The 17,502-nt window shown below is 57.2% G+C and overlaps 1 protein-coding gene across 1 annotated transcript in view; it reads left to right on the top strand.

The window, feature by feature from the left end:
- The window catches only part of QSOX1 (quiescin sulfhydryl oxidase 1), a 41,660-nt gene extending 24,385 nt beyond the window's left edge, over nucleotides 1–17,275 (top strand). The window contains exons 6-13 of the mRNA XM_060132214.1: nucleotides 726–871; nucleotides 2,502–2,636; nucleotides 4,871–5,000; nucleotides 8,352–8,474; nucleotides 9,471–9,618; nucleotides 13,237–13,416; nucleotides 15,448–15,667; nucleotides 16,523–17,275. Coding sequence (XP_059988197.1) covers nucleotides 726–871; nucleotides 2,502–2,636; nucleotides 4,871–5,000; nucleotides 8,352–8,474; nucleotides 9,471–9,618; nucleotides 13,237–13,416; nucleotides 15,448–15,647 — 1,062 coding nt within the window. The 3' untranslated portion in view covers nucleotides 15,648–15,667; nucleotides 16,523–17,275. The remainder of the gene's footprint in view (nucleotides 1–725; nucleotides 872–2,501; nucleotides 2,637–4,870; nucleotides 5,001–8,351; nucleotides 8,475–9,470; nucleotides 9,619–13,236; nucleotides 13,417–15,447; nucleotides 15,668–16,522) is intronic.
- The last annotated feature ends 227 nt before the right edge of the window (nucleotides 17,276–17,502 follow it).

Below are 17,502 nucleotides of genomic sequence, written 5' to 3'. Positions count from 1 at the left end.
TCTCATTAGTTATGTGTTATACATATTAGTGTATATATGTCAATCCCAATCTCCCAGTTCAGCCCACCCTCTGCTTTCCTGCCTTGGTGTCCATATGTTTATGCTCTACATCTGTGTCTGTATTTCTGCCCTGCAAACAGGTTCATCTGCACCATTTTTCTAGATTCCACATATATGCGTTAATATACGATATTTGTTTTTCTCTTTCTGACTCACTTCACTCTGTATGACAGTCTCTAGGTCCATCCACGTCTCTACAAACAACCCAATTTCGTTCCTTTTATGGCTGAGTAATATTCCATTGTGTATATGTACCACATCTTCTTTATCCATTCGTCTCTTGATGGGCATTTAGGTTGCTTCCCTGACCTGGCTATTGTAAATAGTGCTGCAGTGAACATTGGGGTGCATGTGTGTTTTTGAAAACCACATCTTTTTATGCCTTTTACAAATTGTTCTCATTGGAAAGAAAATTACACCAAATTGGGACTGTCCTCAAGGATTCAAGATGTGTGGTCCGCACCATTCCGAGCAGGCAGCATTTGCACTCCTGACAGCAGGGCAGATGTAGCTGGCGGCAGGAGGCTCTCACTCATCACGATAGTCTACTCTTGGAAAGGTTTCGAGTCTGGCTAGAGCACAGCTGCCACGAGGTGCCTGCTCAGGCCTTCCCTCTGTCCAGTGGCTTGGCCTACCCACCACCAAGTGTCTCACTGTCTCTGCAGGTGACTCTGGACCTGTCTCAGCGGCGGGGCATAGTGGTGCGCAGGGTCCTCAACACACAGCATGACGTGGTGAACGAGTTTGGTGTCACCAGCTTCCCATCTTGCTACCTGCTGTTTCGGAATGGCTCTTCCTTACGGATCCCCGTGTGAGTGTCTCTCTGCCCCCTCTCTCCCCTCTCCCCGCGCTCCTCCTTTCTTCCTGCCTCGAGAGGCTGCCAGCCTTTCACAGGGGCTGACGGGTTCTTTCTCCTGTGAGTCTTCCGAGGAGTCCATGGGCACTCTCTGCAAGAGAAGCAGATATCTGCCTATGGTGGGTGGGGTGGTGGGCATGCTACAGCCAGGAGTCCGGGCCCAGAACGCTGCCCCCAGCTCAGCAGTTCAGCCTCAGGTCCCCGGCGTGCTCAACACCCAGCGTTGGCGCTTCTGCCCCATCCCCACCGCGGCCCTGGCCCTATTCCCCATCCTCCTCTCTCCACAGACAGACTCATTGGCAGTCTGCAAGTGCCTGGCAAGCGCTCAGCTACGCCTGACCCTCCCTCCCTTTGGTTTTCTAATTGCAGAAAAGTTCATTAGGAGCCAGACAATAGCCAGTTCCGAAATGCCAAGAGAGAACAATCAGGCCAGCCGCAGCCCCTCTGTCAGGCTCCCGCTGCTGAATGGTGCCAGATGGTGCCTCAGTGCCCTCCCTGGGCAGATGATTGATGTCCACCCAGCCCTGCAGGCAGGAGTGCGAGGGCCAGGGAGACCAAGGCTGGCCTGAGATGTCCAGTGAGCCACTCCTCAGAGCCATTAGTGCCCTCCTGCACCAGGGCTGGGCAGCGCGGCCACTCGCCCTCACCCGGCCCCAGTCACCTGGCAGCACTGGGCCAGGCCTCGTCAGAGAGCGCTGGCGGGGGCGGTGGTGGTGGGGGGGCAGGACGATGGCCGCGGGGACAGGGAGGGGCAGGAAGTGCCGGTCCTGGTGGGGAGCGGAGGCATTGTTTCCTCTCTTGGAGCTGGCGGAGGGGAAAATTGTTTGTGACGACGCTGCTTCTAGCCACCTGCTCGTCTGTAAACATGGGGCCGGGACAGTGGAGTGGAAAGCAGTGCTTCCCGGTGCCAGGTCCCCTGGGGTGTCCCGTCACGCTGCTGGTCTTCACATCCCTCCCTCCAGGGCCCTTGACCAGGAGGCGCCGCCTGCCCTTGAGGACTCCTCTTTATGAGACGAGAGAGAGAAATCAAAAGGATCGTCAGAAATGTCGTGGTTTGGGGTCGTTGCTGCTACTTTTTAAAAATCATGTATCAAACTCCCTTGACCTCCCTGGGGAGTAATGTCACCTCTGGTACCTTGGAGCAAGCTTGTGAGCTTCCTTGAGGCCACGTGCCACTTTGTAGCTTTGGTCTCTGGGGAGGGTCGTCAAACCCACCGTCCGGTCCGTGGCCAGAAGGAGCGCTGTCCCCAGAGGGCCCTCCTGCCCCCGAAGGTGCCCTGTCTCCCCACCTCTCCGAGGCAGGTTGAGGAATTCACGGGCCCAGCCGCTTTTCCAGGTGGGTTTTGACTTCAGACTGGTGTCAGAGAGGCTTTCCACAGCATGAGCAGTGAATAGAAAGGTTAACGTGAGGCAGGGCTGCCCCAATTTTTACCTCACTGAGGATAAGACCGATCCAGGTTCAAATATTTCTGAATAAACATTCCTGTCAGGTGAGCCACCCGCCTCCTCTCCTGCCACGAGTTAGCTCTGGGGTTTTGTTCCTCCGTGCTCACTGCCTCTCCCCCATGGTTCCCTTCCCTCACAGGCTTATGGAATCCAGGTTCTTCTACACCATGTACCTGAAGAGGTTCTCCAGGGACACCAGCGAGACTGTCCCCACCCCGACTGCGCCGAACACCTCTAGACCCATAGCCCCTACCGTGTGGAAAGTTGCAGATCCGTAAGGCCACGCCTGGGCCTCCTCTTCCCTTCCCTTCCTCACCCTCTCTTCTAATCACAGACACGCCCCCCTTCCTTCCACACTCTGTTCCTTGTCACAAGCTTGGCACGTGTCATACTGAGCCCAGACCCCCCGAGGGCTGGCCTTGGCCTATGGGGGCCCCCGGCCGCTGGCCACGCACAGGAGAGTCTTAAATGTGCAGAGGCGGCAGCGTCTGCTGACTGTATTCTTCATGATGGAACGCATACTTTCCGATGCCCACATTCCTTAAGCTTAACTCTATTCAAGACCAAGTAGAATCAGCTTGGAAGGATAATGTGCAGCCTCCAAAACAACTTCCCACCCAAGCAGTTATTTCTGCAGGGCAGATGCAAGCCCTGCCCAGAGTTTACAGTCCCTTAGCAGCATCCCTTCTAGGAAGGCACCCGACCTCACTTGAATGCTTCTGGTGTCAGGAAGCTCACTACTTTTCAAGATAGCCAGTGTCATCATGCACAGTTGTCAGCACGAGGTAACTGTTCTCTCTGAGGCTCCTTGGCTGTGCCCTGGTGGTAGAATTTCTGCTTGTTGGGCAGGGAGATGGGGCTGTAGACCTCTTGCTCTGGCCCCCAGCATGGTACCACATGGAAATGGCTGACCAGGCAGCTCAGAGCTGAGTCCAGAGAGCGGCTTCCACAAGGGGGGCTGCACGAGAGAACTGGGGGCAGGGTCACTGGATTTCGGGAAGGATTTTGCATCCCAACACGAGAGACTCTAAGGGTGGAAAGTGCTAGTGGAGAGGTTTGTGGTAAATCAGGTGGGAAGGAAAGAGAAAGTAAGAGGTGGGTATGCTCATTATAGTCATTCAAATTATGATTATTCAGATCATTCAAATTGCTATTATGGCTGACACTTCTAGTCTTATGTGCCAGGCTCTGCTGGGCACTTCCGTCCATTATCTCCTCTAGTCAGGGGGCCACTCCTTAAGGCATAACACAGGAACGGAGAGGTAAACTGAGGCCCCAGGACATGGAAGTGGAGCAGAGGGAGGGGACTTTGGCAAGAGGGTAAAGCGCAGGTGGCCACAGTGCTCACCCCGTCAGCTGACCTCGTTGGCTTCCCACCACCTCAGGAGGCAGGTGGGGCAGGAGTCCATTTTACAGGTGAGATCACTGAGGCCGGAGAGGCGGGTTGAGTTGCCCAAGCCCCCAGAGCTAGGCCACCATAGAAGGAGGCAAGAATCTAGGGGTCAGGAGGCAGGGGTAGAGAAGCAGCCCTTCCCTCAGGACCCTGAGCCCAGATCTCACAAGAGCGTGATGGGCACGGGGTGGAGCAGCCAGCTGGGAGCCTGCAGCCCTTCCCCCAGGGCTGGGGTCAGCCCGAGAGGTGCAAGATGGAGCCCTGATGCCCAGGGTCTGGCAGCTGCAAGGACGTCAGCCAAAATAAACGTAAAACCCCACTTCCCCTTCTCCCCAGCCCCATTCTCAGCCTTGGCGGGCAGCAAACCCTTGGTCTTTCAAAGAGCACCCAGCTTCCCGAGCCATGTTGTGTGGGTGCGCCCCTGTTGGTCTACTTGTCTGTCCCTAGGGATCTTTGTTCAGAACAGAGAATGAAGCTCAACCTTCTACTAGTGGCCTGATAAAAACACCTTTAGTGAGTGATGGGAGAGGCTGGCCCTGGACCTGCAGAGGGGGAACCCTACTCTGTGCCAGGAGCTGCTGAGAGTTTTACATTTGTGCTTTTGTTTGATCCTCTCAGCAACCTACCTGTGAGCAAGTTATTACTATCCCCATCTTACAGATAAGGAATTGAGGCTCAGAGAAGTTAAGTAATTTGCCCAAGATAACACAGGTAGTTACTGGCAGAGCCAAGTGCTAACCTATTTATTTTATTTTATTTTTTTACTGAAGTGTAGTTGATTTACAGTGCTGTGCCGATCTCTGCTGTACAGCAGAGTGACTCAATTATACACAGACAGACATTCTTTTGCATGATGGTCTATCACAGGATATTGAATATAGCTCCCTCTGCTATGCAGTAGGACCTTGTTGTTTATCCATCCTATGTGTAATAGTTTGCATCTTTTAAGCCCAAACTCCCAATCCTTCCCTCCCCAACCCCAAGTGCTAACTCACAGGACTCTGTGACCATCAGTAGTGCCTCCTCTTCTCTCCCTTTGGCCCTGGGTGCTTCTCCCCAGCCCCTGCCCCATGGTTAATACTCTTTTCTCTCCCTGGCTCCTTCTGGGTCCTTAGCTCCAAGATCTACATGGCTGACCTGGAATCTGCACTGTACTACATCCTGCAGGTAGAAGTGTCCAAGTTCTCTGTCCTGGAGGGGCAGCGCCTGGTGGCCCTGAAAAAGTTCATGGCGGTGCTGGCCCAGGTGAGCAGGACCCTGCCCTCCCTTGTCCGGCAGCCCCACACCACACGGGATCAGTGCGCATCCCTGAAGCAGGCGCCGGGCCAGCCCCTCCCTCAGGAGCTCGCGGTCGGGCTGGACACCTGGACCCGCGGCTGTCCCAGTCTACTATGGGCTGCTACCCTGCGGTCTGCGCCCTCCTCCCGTCAGCCCCGTACCACCAGGGACAACCCCCTTCCCTCACCCTGCCCTGTGCAGGGGGGTGGGTGGGACCCAGGGCCTGATGCCCTGGGGATATTCCCAGCTGGCTCTGCCTGCCTGAGTCCTCTACCTCAGGCCGAGCCTGGAGTGCAGCCTCTCACTCCCTGCCGCGGTCACTGGGAAAGCAGGACCCGTGGACCCCAGTGAAGGAAAGAAGGCTTTTCTGAATCTCCTCTTTTCCCTCCCAGACTCTGGCCAAAGTCTGACACAGCTCCCTGGCCTTAGCCGTGCCTTCCTTATTCCTTTGTAGTTTCCTGCCAGCATGGCTGCTTCTCCAAGTGTGGCTCCTCCTTACTGAGGACCTGAGGTGTGTCAGGCATTTAATCCTCTTAATCTCGCCGCAGGGTGGCAGGTGCCACCCCCATTTAAGAAGTACAGGTCGCTCAAGTGATGTGCCTTAGGCATCCTGTTTGGTGGTGTCGTGGCCAGGATTTGAACCGGGGTCCCAGCTTTAGAGCCTGTACCCCTTCTCTGCCACGCTCCTTGCTCGTCTCTCAAGGTGAGATGTGGGCTGCCTCTTCCCTCTGCACCTGCCGCCTCCTCCCTCCCTGCATCCTTCTCTGCGGCTGCAGGTCCACTGCCAGTGCTGCCCTACTTAAATCCCGACGCTCTGGCTGCCGAGGACTTGCTGAGTCAGGTGCGGGCTCTGGTCCCCCTCAGAGGCTGACTGCTGACTCAGCCACCCTCGGCCCCCGGGAGCCAGGTCTGAGCCCCTCCTTCTGGCGCAGGTCTGCGGGAAGCTGGGACTACCTCTGGGGGTGGTCTGCGCCTCTCCCTCGGGAACTGCCGCCAGCCTGGTCCCTCTTCCCTCCTCACCAGTCCTGGCCCTCTGGTCCACTTGGCTTAGTGCCGGGCATCTGTGGCTGCACCGAGGACCCTGTGAGGTGGCAAGTGCTGTCACAGCGCTGTTCCGGTCTAAGGCAGGACAGCTTTCAGCCCCTCTCAGATGTTCCACGCAGACTGGGCCCCTGTTCTTCAGCCCAGTCTGATAATAGAGCCTTTCCTCAGAGGCCTCGTGAGCCGCTGGGTCCTCAAGTTGCCGAGGCCCAGGGTGGCTGACCCAGAGGCTCAGAGGGGAAAAGTCCTCGAGTAGTTCTGTGTGCTGTCCTCCTGCCTGACACGTGAGGCGGGGCCCCAGGAAGCAGAGAGGGGTCCCCTTACCCCCCCAGTCCAATCCACTCTGAAGCACTCATCCCAGGGGAATTATCGTGTGCTGCTTGTATCTCTCAGCTGGACTCGAAGCTCGTTTGGGTTTGGCTCCCAGTGGGACTGTTGCAGCCAGTGTGAGGGAAAAGAATGAGACCCAGGAAATGCCCGAGCGGGGCAGAGGCTTAAGCAGCACCCTCTCCGTGGTGCCCGCCGAGCTTCTGCCCTCAGTAATGCTGGAACTGAGTTTGGGGTGAAGGAGTCCTCCCTGCCAGAAGCCAGGACCCTCAGAGAGGAAAGTGGAGGGCTGGGGGGCACGGGCTCAGGGGCATCTGCTGTGCAGCACAGCCCCTGGAGGCTGCGGAGTATTCTGGCCCTACCCTTGCCTGGGTAGCTTTATCCTGAGGAGCAATAATAGTAGCAGCTACCGTTTCTTGAGCTCTGACAAGGTGTCAGACTCTGCAAGGTACTCCTTTGTGTTTTAGCTTATCTGCATTTCTCACAACAGACTCCACGGGGTGGGTGCTAGCATTATCCCATCACAGAGAGGGGAATGGAGGCCCAGAGGGGTAAAGCACCTTGTCCAAGGTCCTTCAGCCGGTGAGTGGCTGAGCTGAGATTTGCGCCTACGTCTCGTCTAACCCACACCCTTATGCACTCCGTGCGTGGAGCACTGCAAGGCTGAGTGAGTAGAGCTCACTCTGCCTGCTCAGCCTTAGGGACCTGTCAACTGTGAGTATGGCCAGTTGGGAGGCACTGCCCGGCGGCCCAGCCCGGGATCTCCCTGCTCCCTCACGGAAGCGGCTGGCAGGACTGGCCACTGGGTGGCGTGTGGTCACCAGGGTTTCCCTGCTCCCGGCGCAGGGTGACTCCCTGTAGTCCAGAGCCCCTTAATTCATCCTTCCTCCTGACACCGTGGCCTTAGAGGGCGTCATCCTTCCAAATCAGGACGATGGGTGAAGGTCAGTGAGAAACGCTGACTTGAAGCTGTAAATTCGTGTTGAGAGCCCAGAGGCCCGTGTGAGCTGACCAAGAGGGAGCGTGTCAAAGCACAGGATTCTTTCCGGCCACTTCTGCTGGGGGACAGTGTCCAGCCTGGAGATAAGAATACGCCATGACTTTCTCAGAGGACTGGGTCCCTTGGCAGGTTTTTCTGTTTAGGGATCATTCCTGTCTCCAGCACCCTTCTTCTCACAAATGCTTTTCTTTGCTGGTTTTCCTCCTGTGTTGCCCTCTCGACCTGCCCCTTCGTGGTTTATCTGACCTGCTCTGCTACTGCAGCCCTCTCTCTCCCTCCTCCCCCCACCCTGGGTGTGTTTGCGCGTGCGGTGCGGTGCGCACACACAGGCATCCATCCTCGTCCCTGGAGTCCTTGTGGTTTTAAAGTGCTGATACTAATCCGATTTGAGTTGACTTATTGTCAGAGTGGCTTTTCATGCTCCTCAGAGACTGTTGGGAGTTCCCGTCAAGATTTGGATCTCGGCTCAAGCCCCTGCACTGCCTTGTCCCCATTGGCAGCCCGTGGAATACAAATGAAAGGCCATTTGCCAGCCTCGCCCAGCTGGTCAGTTAGCCAGTCAGCTGCTCTGTCAGAAGATGAGCTGAACAGAGGCCCGTGTGGCCCAGGGGTCCCAGCAGCCCTGGGCAGCGACACAGGAAGGTGCTCAGCTTTCCTGCCAGTGAGCGTGTGGTCGGGTCAGAACTGGAGCCTGCAGCCTGGAGAGGGGGCGGCCTTGAGGGCCTGGTCCCACTGAGCGCCTCTGCCCACCCCTCCCCCTCGCCTGCGCAGGTGCTCCAGAGCAAAGGTAGTGAGGAACCCACATGTGGGTGTTAGGCAGGATGTTTTCCCGGTGGTCTTGGAACATTCTAAAAAATGCCTCGGCCCACTTCAGCCTGGCCCCCGGCCTTCCCCAGGACTGCGGAACTCTGGGGGAATTATTTCTCACTCTCCCCTTATCGCTCCCATAGTACTTCCCTGGCCAGCCCTCGGTCCAGAAATTCCTGCATTCCATGAGTGACTGGCTCAAGAAGCAACAGAGAAAGAAAATTCCCTACGGTTTCTTTAAAACTGCCCTGGACAGCAGGAAGGAGGTGAGTGTGGGAGGGCTAAGGAGGATCTCCACCTCATGCTTGATATCTATGGGAGTGGAAGGGCTTCACCCTGTCACCTCTGACCTCTGTCACCGACCTGCACTCAGGAAGGAGGCAGTGATCGTGGTCGGGTCCTCCCATTAGGAGCGAGTAAACTGCTGTTTATTGAGCCCTCTCTGTACTAGACCTCATTTAATCCTCGCAGCATGAGTGGAAGGCAGATATTATCCCCATTTAGCAGATGAAGAAACAGAGGTCAAATAAGCTAAGATCATACAACCTGTAAGTGGTTGGGCTGAGATTTAGAACCAGTTGTGAGACCCCGGTGGTGAGAGAGCTTTTTTTTTTTTTTTCTGCGGTACACGGGCCTCTCACTGTTGTGGCCTCTCCCGTTGCGGAGCACAGGCTCCGGACACGCAGGCCCAGCGGCCATGGCTCATGGGCCCAACCGCTCCGCGGCATGTGGGATCTTCCCGGACCGGGGCACGAACCCGCGTCCCCCGCATCGGCAGGCGGACTCTCAACCACTGTGCCACCAGGGAAGCCCGGTGAGAGAGCTTTTAATTCCAGCCCTCTGTTGCTCCCTGGCATGCTGTGCTCCTCAGCAACGCTTCTGTCCAGGGGCAGCTTTCTGGGCTCCTGCTCTCACAAAGGTGGGCACGTCAGCCAGGAGAGGTGCAGAACCTCACAGACGTGTGGGGTGTCAAAGCTTGACGGGACCTTAGAGATGACCCCCCTCGTTCTACAGAGGGGAGGCTAAGGCTAGAGTAACGATGTGACCCGGTCTGTGTCACGGGTTCTCAGACCTACTGCTCCTTTGACGGGTGTCACCAGTGGAAGGGAAATGCCACCTTCAAGGTGATAAACTGAGAAAGGGACCATTTGTTCTGGGGCTCTGTGCTGACCTGGAGTCTTCTGCAAGTTGCCCTCCCCACTTCCCACGCCAGCTCCTTTTTCTTCTCCGCATATGCATTCACGCTTGTGTGTGTCCCTTAGGGTGCTCTGACTGCCGACAAGGTGAACTGGGTGGGCTGCCAAGGGAGTCAGCCGCACTTCCGCGGCTTTCCCTGCTCCCTGTGGGTCGTCTTCCACTTCCTGACCACGGAGGCAGCTCGGCAAGATGTAGACCACTCACGAGAAACAGGTGAGTCTGGGCCTGTGCACCCCTTGCGCCTCAGCCAGCCCTGTCCTGCCCTCCGCTGGCTCCCCGCTGCAGGCCTGAATTTAGGGGAGTCCGCCTCTGCAGCTGGCCACACACAAGCAGCGGGCCTGGAGTAGCCACTCAGCCCTGCCCGCTGCCCCCGAGGTGGTGCCCCACCAACGGGCGTGAGGCTGCTCCCTGGCTCTCTTGTAGCCGTAAGCCTGATTTATTTTTAGTCTTCCCGAGAGAGTTCTGGTTCTATTTTTTATACTCCCATAAAGAAGAGAACTATGTCTATTTCACAGTTTATGCAGCTGATACCGTAGACTCAACAATTTTACTGCACTTCCCACTGAAAAATCATTTTCTAGGGGAACCTGGGGACGTACTTTTCCCCCTTTGCCCTGTTTCATCCCCAAACCATGCAGCTGCTCTCCACAACCCACACTGCCCCACAGCCGCACACAGCGACTGAACAGGTGGGCATCTAGCTCACGGAGGGACCAGGCTGACGCCAGACCCTGGCCCAGCCTGGAGGATACAAGGAGGAAGAGGCAGTCCCTGCTCCCAGTGGGCTGTGAGACAGGTGGGCACAGGGCTGCCATGCAGCCTGCCAGGGCCCAGGGGGAGAGCAGGATGTGCGGGTGGAAGAGAGGGAACGCTCCACGCCATCGGGAAGGGTGGGAGGAGGTAAGTGAGGGGGAACGATGGACGAGAATCCCCGACGGAGGAGACGGCCTGTGCAGAGACAGAGGGAACAGGGGGAGCTGCCGGATGTGCGGACAGCCAGCCAGTCTGTCAGCCCGGATTTACGGAGTGTCTCCAAAGAGCCGGGCCCTGCTCTAGGGGTGGGGTACAGCAATGCATACAGCGAGACGTCCCTGCCTCAAGGGGACAATAGTCCAGTGGCAGGAGACAGACAGTAAACACACAGATCATTTCAGGTGTGATGGTGAGTGGGTGAAGAAGACAGAGCCAAGCGGTGGGGGAGGGGGGCTGGAGAGGGGATGCTGTGTTTAGACAGGGTTTCTGGCTGGGGGAGGCTTCTCGGAGGAGGGGCCCCTGTGCTGAGACCTGATTGCTGAGAGGGAAGCAGCGGTGGGACATCTGGGATGAGAGCCTCCCGGGCTGTCTGCTCAGGCTGCCATAACAAGGTGCTACACACTGGGTGGCTTAAACAACAGAAACGTGTCTTCTTACAGTTCTGGAGGCTGGAAGTCCACAATGAAGACGTTAGCAGGGTTGGTTCTGTTGAGGCCTCTCGTTGGTTTTGTAGATGGCCATATTCTCCCTGGGTCTTCCCACGGTCCTCAGTGGGGGTGTTCCTGGCTACGTCCAATTTCCTCTTCTTACAAGGACACCAGTCATATTGGATTAGGTTGTACCCCAGTGACATCATTCTCACTTAATCACCTCTTTAAAGACGCTGTGTCCAACCAAATACAGTCACATTCTGAAGGACTCAGGGCTAGGACTTCAACATAAGAATTTTAGAGGACACAGTTCAGCCCATAACCCAGGTCAAGGACTAGTCAGTGCAGGGAACAAGTCTGGTGTGTGTGCAGCACCAAAAGGCCGCCAGTGTGGCAGAGCCTGGGAGTGAGGGGAGCAGGAGAGGAGGTGGGCTTGGAGGTCCTGGTGTGGGAGGGAGGGAGATTTCAGTCTCTGCATTATGAGAATCTACTAGGGACCTTAAGCAGGGGAGTGATGCACACGAGATTGGTGCTTTAGAGCGATTACTGGGTGGAGGGTGGGCTACAGCAGGGCGAGGGGGAGGCAGAGCAGCCAATTAGGAAGTTGTGGAACTTGTCCAGGAGAGGTGGTGGTGGCCTAGACTAGAGTTGTAGGTGTGCACATGGAAGAAGAAGTGGGCAGGTTTGGGAATATTTTAAAGGTAGAGCTGATAGGACTCAGTGACGGATTGCATGAAGACTATGCAGGATCAAGGACTTTGGTCGGACCTTGGACTTGTTGGGCCTGAACGTCAGGTAGTTGATGGTCCTATGAGCTGAGAAATGGGAAGGCTCAGGGCGGGGAGGGAGTAGATGGGGGAGGGTACACTTAGTGGTCTGTGCCTATTGGATCTCTGAATGGAGATGTAGACAGTTGAGTCTGCAGTTCTGGGGGGAGGTCCAGGATAGAGATACAAGTCTTGTGGTCATTAGCATATAGACGGTAGTTCAGGCCTCGGGACCGGAGGAGCCCATTAGTGGGTGGGCAGAGAAGAGGGCTGAGGCCTGAGCTCTGGGGCATTCAGCATCCAGACCTCTGCTGGGGGCGCAGGGGCCAACAAAGGAGACTAAGAAGGAGTGGCCATTGCAATTTCAAGAGGTCCCCCAACATAAAGAGTTTCAAGAGCGAGAACATAGTCAGCCAAGTGGGGAGGTGGTGTGAGGCGAGGACCTCCCTGGCGAGAGCTGTGTCAGTGGATTAGTGGAGAGAGAGGCCTGGTTGGGTTGGGCTGAAGAGAGAGGAGCCGGGAAGAAATTGGAGGTAATGGGGGAGTGATTGGGGTGTGACTGGGGTCAGAGAAGGGGTTTCTTCGTTGTAGTTCTTTTTTCTTGTCGGAAGGAGCCCATACAAGGGAGAAATTGATGATGCCATAACACAAGAAAATATTCGCAGGAGTGAAATCTTGGAAGAGGCGAGAGGGGTGAGGTCCAGAGCATGAGCCAGGCGGAGGAGGCGAGGATAGCTGCAGGGCAGGTGGTGAGTGGGTGGCGGGGGTGGAAGCGGGAGCTGAGGGGGCTGAGGAGGTGAGAGGCAAGGCACAGCTTGGCGTGGGCACTGACGTCGCCAGAACCGAGGGCACGGGCAAGGGTGGTGCGTGGGACAGAGAGCTGCGTGCTGCAGTCCCAGTGGATGGAGGGGTCAGACTCGGAGTTGGAGCTTTTAAAGGGCTGGGGGGATCGCAGCAGGAAGGAGAGAGAGTTTGGAAGCAACCGACAGCAGGGAGGGCACTTCCGCCACCTCCAGCCCTGGGTGTGGAAGACGGAGGGGTTTAAGGGGAGCGGGTTTGGGGGAGCAGTGGTATCTTCAGGGAGGAGCCTGTGTCAGAGCAAGAAGAGGGCGGGTATTCAGAGCCTGTGCTGTTGCCAGGCCAGAGAGCCCAGTGGGAGGAAGTGAGGGGGCCGGGGAGAAATGGAGACAAATTAGGGAGCGTTCGGGGCCAGATCGGGATGGGCTGTGGACGCAGCATGGCACGATGGGGAGCGAGTTGGAACAGGAAGCCTAAAGCAGGAGGGGCAGAGTAGGGGCCCACGGGATGGGGGATGGGCACCGTGGCCCCTGCCTTCCTCTCCAGCCACGTCTCTAAGAGCCTGAGTGTCCTGACAACGCGTTTGGACTTTATCCTGAGTGTCTGTAAGTGATGAGGGCCTGGATAAGAGGCAGACGAGGGAGACTGAGGTTTACGAGTTTGGAAGGAGATGGGGTCAACTCGAACATGCCCCCTGGGAGGTGAAGTAGACAGGGAGACCTGAGCCCCTCACCAGGTGGGCTGGGGTGTGTGTTCCCTGTGCAGAGGCGACCACGGTGGGCCTGTGATGGGAACAGTGGTGGAGCCAGCAGGGACAGGCAGCCAGAAGGGCCCCTGTGACTGGAGTCTCCTCTCCCCTGTAGTCAAGGCCCAGGAGATCCTCCAGGCCATCCGGGGCTACGTTCGCTTCTTCTTTGGCTGCCGAGCCTGCGCTGGCCACTTTGAGCAGATGGCCACTGAGTCCGTGCACCAGGTGGGGAACCTGAGCAGCTCCATCCTCTGGTTCTGGTCTAGCCACAACAAGGTCAACGCTCGCCTCGCAGGTAAGGAAGGGCCTGCCTCCAAGGCTGGTGTCACCTGCAGAGGGAGGGTGAGGCGGGGGAGCTTTGGAGTCTGGGACCAGAGGCAGGAGTCGGGACCTTCTTTGTCCTCTAGGTTACACCCCGTGTTTCATGGTGCTTCTCAGCACCCAGAGCCCTTTCACGTGCTCTGCCAGCCCTGCTGATGTATGTCAGTATCATTAGACCTATTTTCTAGATGAGGAAACTCAGGCTTTGGCACCGTGAGACCCTGGTCTTCCGATGCCATTGCTCACTCTCTCGCCCACACCAGGGCCCCTCCCTCTGGCCTGTTGGGGTCCCTTTCCTGCCTCGCATGTCCTGCTTTCTGGCTCTTGGCCCCTTACTCAAACCAACAGAGAGGAGAGAGCTGGGCCTCTCCCCGCCCTGGGAGGGGTATAACGATGAAATATACTTGAAGAGAAAATCCTGGTCCTTCCTGGAAAAACCAGGGACCGATTCTCACGGGAGAGGCCTTGTCTTCTGAATATACCGCATTTACAGTGTTTTCTATTCCCCGTGCACAGGAGTCAGATGGGTCCAACAGGCAAAAGCATTAACGCCAGAGGTGACCAGAAGCTGGTGGGTGGGGAGGGAGCCACCTGTGGATGGAGCCTGGGCTTGTCTGTGGGGAGAGAGGAAGTGTGTTTGGCTGGGACAGACCTCCCAGGGGCGGCGGGAGGTGGGGGATGAGGCCTGAGGCGGGGCCAAGGTCAAAGGAGCCCGTGGAGCAGGTGGCTGTGCAGGCGGCTGCACTTGGTCTGCATCTCCTGGGGCCTCCTGGTGGACTTCAAAAGAAGACACGTGCTGTCTCTCCTCCCACCCCTTCTCTCCCTGCCCCTGTCTGCCCCTGCCACCAGATGCTCATTTGACCCTCCAGCCTCAGGACCTGTAGGCTCCTGGCTTCTCTGGGGGCCCAGCTGCTGCTGGAGGGCCAGGAGCCCATGCTTCTCCCTGAACGGAAGGCCGAAAGGAAGGCAGTGTCCTACTCTCTCTAGAGGGGTCCTTTCAGATCAACTAGTAACAATAATGAGCAGGTGCAAATGGAGTGCTCACTTTGCAAGGCCTGATCACTATGACTTCTCATGGGACCCTTGGAATCTACGTGTTGCTCACTCCCCAAAATAATCATTCTGATTTTTACATCACTCACTGCTGCTGCTTCTTCATTCTGGCCAGCAACTTTTTTTTTTCCTATTAAACCCTTTGGGGGAGGTACCTCCTCCAGGAGAGATGGGCTGATTGCCATTCCCCAGGTGACACTGGAAGAGGGGCCAGTGGCAGGCCCTCTGGGGCTCAGCCTGGGGCTCTGCCCACAGTGCCAGTCCTGCTTGGGGTCCCAGTAGCCTGGTGGGAAGGGCAACTTCTTGACTCTCTCCTGGGTGTCCTTTTCCCCATCCAGGCCCCCAGGCCTCCCCACACCCCACCCCTTGGGGCCCACCTGACGAAGAAATTCCACTAACTCCTACCTACCCCAGAGGGCCGCAGGGGGTAAAGGAGATGCCTCGTAACTACCATGTGCCTTGAGCTCTTGCTTTAAAAACATTTTCCCTTTGATTACAAAAAGAATGTATCTTCACTTGCGTAAAACCTGGGAAATTTTAGAAAAATGCAAAGAAGATACATACTAGTGGACCATCCAGTCTGCAAGACAGGTCGTTCTGAGTCTTCTCGCCCTTTCTCATGTCTGGTCCAGGGGTACAAGCCAGCAGTGAAGTTGACAAAGAGAGACAGCGGGTTAACACGGGGAAGTGACTGGAAGGGAAGCTGTGGAGTTCTGGGGGTGGGGGAGGGTAGGAACGTCCTCTCCCAGAGAGGCACCAGTGTTGGGCCCTGCGGTTGGCCAGGCTCTGTGCTAGGTCTTTCATCTGCCCATCTCTCGCGCCCATCCTTTCCCAGGGCAGCAGTGCCCCCTTTTTGCAGATGAGGGAGCTGGCATTCTGAATGGAAGAATGCGGTCTGGGCTTCCGGGTGGCCAGTGTGTCACAGGCAACCTGTGTGTGCTTCCCTCCCCAGGTGCTCCCAGCGAGGACCCCGAGTTCCCCAAGGTGCAGTGGCCACCCCGTGAGCTCTGTTCCGCCTGCCACACTGAACTCCAGGGTGCGCCCGTGTGGGACCTGGGCAACACCCTCAAGTTCTTGAAGACCCACTTCTCCCCGAGCAACATCGTCCTAGACCTTCCTTCGGCTGGCCTGGGCCCCCGGAGGGGTGCATAGAGGATGGCAGTCCCCCCAAGGCAGGTGGAGCTGGAGCTGGCGATCGGAAATTTTACTCTGGGCCCTGAGAAGGCTGAGATCATGGCGGGCCCAGGGACAATGTCCCCTGGAACCACCATCCCAGATGTTCCAGCAGAGGGACCTGGGGCAAGTCACCCCCAGGAGATGCAGGCTGGCCTCAGCATGGCCAGAGATGAGCCAGACCAGGAAGCTCCTGAGCACATAGCGGGGCTTCAGAGGGATAAGTTGGAGCAGCCAAAAGGGCGGCAACGCTTGAGCAGGCGAGACACAGGAGCCGTGTTGTTGGCTGAATTCCTGGCTGGGAAGAACTTCCCCAGAGGCCCTTCAGAGCTGAGGCGAGTGGGCCGCAGCTCCAAGCAGCTGGCCAGCGACGCTGACGGGGAGCCAGAGGCCGGGGCCAGGCAGGACCGGAGCCAGTGGCTGCAGGTGCTGGAAGGGAACTTCTCCCACCTGGACATCAGCCTCTGTGTGGGGCTCTCCTCCGTGTCCTTCATGGGTCTGCTGGCTGTGTACACCTACTTCCGGGCCAGGATGAGGGCCCTGAAGGGCTATGCCAGCCACCCCGCAGCCCGAACTGTCCAACTTGGGAGGGGGCAGGATAGGGAGCTGCCATCCCTGGGCTCTTCCAGCCCCCTGCACCCCACCCCTCCCACCTTGTTCCTTGTCCAGGAAAATCTAGGAAAACCAGTTACTGCAGCAGACCTCCCTGGGGCTTCTGGGAAGGGATGTTCCGTAGACAGGAAGACATGCACAGGGTCCAGGTTCATCTGCCAGCAGAGGGGGAGGACAGCCTTGGGCAGTGGGGTCGGGAGACTCCATCCTGGGCCTCTCAGCACCGCATTCCTCTTTTTCAGCTTGTTTGAAGTCCTCCCTCATTCTTCCTGAAGCTTCAGTGATTCCCGCTTGGTGTTGGCCCTAAACTGGGGCAAGTGAGGCTGCAGTCTCCAAGGTTTCCCATCTCCAGAGGAGGGGCCCCTGGGGCTGGAGTGGACTCCTTACTACATCCCGGGACTCCGTCCATCCTGCTACAAAGAGCCCTTTGCACCAGAGAAGGAAGGACTGCCTCTGGCCCTCTGTGCCCGCCCGTCCTCCAGCCCCTCAGACCCTCCTGGGTAGGGTTTGGCTTTACGGTGGGCTTCGGAAGCTTCTGGAAGTCATGCTGGTCTCCCAGGTGAGGTCTGTGGGAGGAGGGCCTCTGGCCGGCTCCTTCCCAAACCTTGGGTACAGGAAGGGTACAGGCTGGAATCGGTGTGGTGATGGTACTGGGCTGGGGGCGGGGGGGGGGGTTAGGGAGGGCTGTTGGGATCTCTAGTGCCTTAGCTGTGAGAGGCTGAGAGAAGCATTCGCTTTGAACATGCTTTGGCTTCTCCGCATTGGGCTCCACCCCTCTTGGAGCTGGGTCTTTTGTCTCTTGTTGATTTTCATCTCCAAAATAGATGCTAATCTTTACTGTGGAGGGAGGGGAGTGTCGTCCCTCTCAAGGGTCCACCTCCCATCCTGTAGAGGTTAACAGGGTCAGAGGGGAGGATGACGCTGTACACATGCTTGATCCCCACTCTGCCCCACGGTCGAGGGGGCTCTGGAATAAATTATTTTTGTTAAGGCAAGCGCCGGTGTGTTCCTTAACTTGCTACTAGTGTCCGGGGCTGGGTAGAATGTGCAAAACCCAGCCTGACCTGGGATGCAGCCAGCTCTCGGGGGGTCAGAGCGCCCTTGTCATAGCCCCTGTCTCCTGGATGGGGCCCTCCCCCACTGTCCACAGAGCTCTCTGTGCCCCGAGCCCCTCAGTCCCGCCTCCCCCACCCCCGCTCCCCCGCCCTCCCAGGGAGCACCT

The sequence above is a fragment of the Lagenorhynchus albirostris genome, chromosome 2 (assembly GCF_949774975.1).
Source record: "Lagenorhynchus albirostris chromosome 2, mLagAlb1.1, whole genome shotgun sequence".
NCBI classification, from domain to species: Eukaryota; Metazoa; Chordata; class Mammalia; order Artiodactyla; family Delphinidae; genus Lagenorhynchus; species Lagenorhynchus albirostris.
The sequence above is the reverse complement of the archived record's forward strand: the minus strand, read 5'-3'. Positions and strand labels throughout refer to the sequence as shown.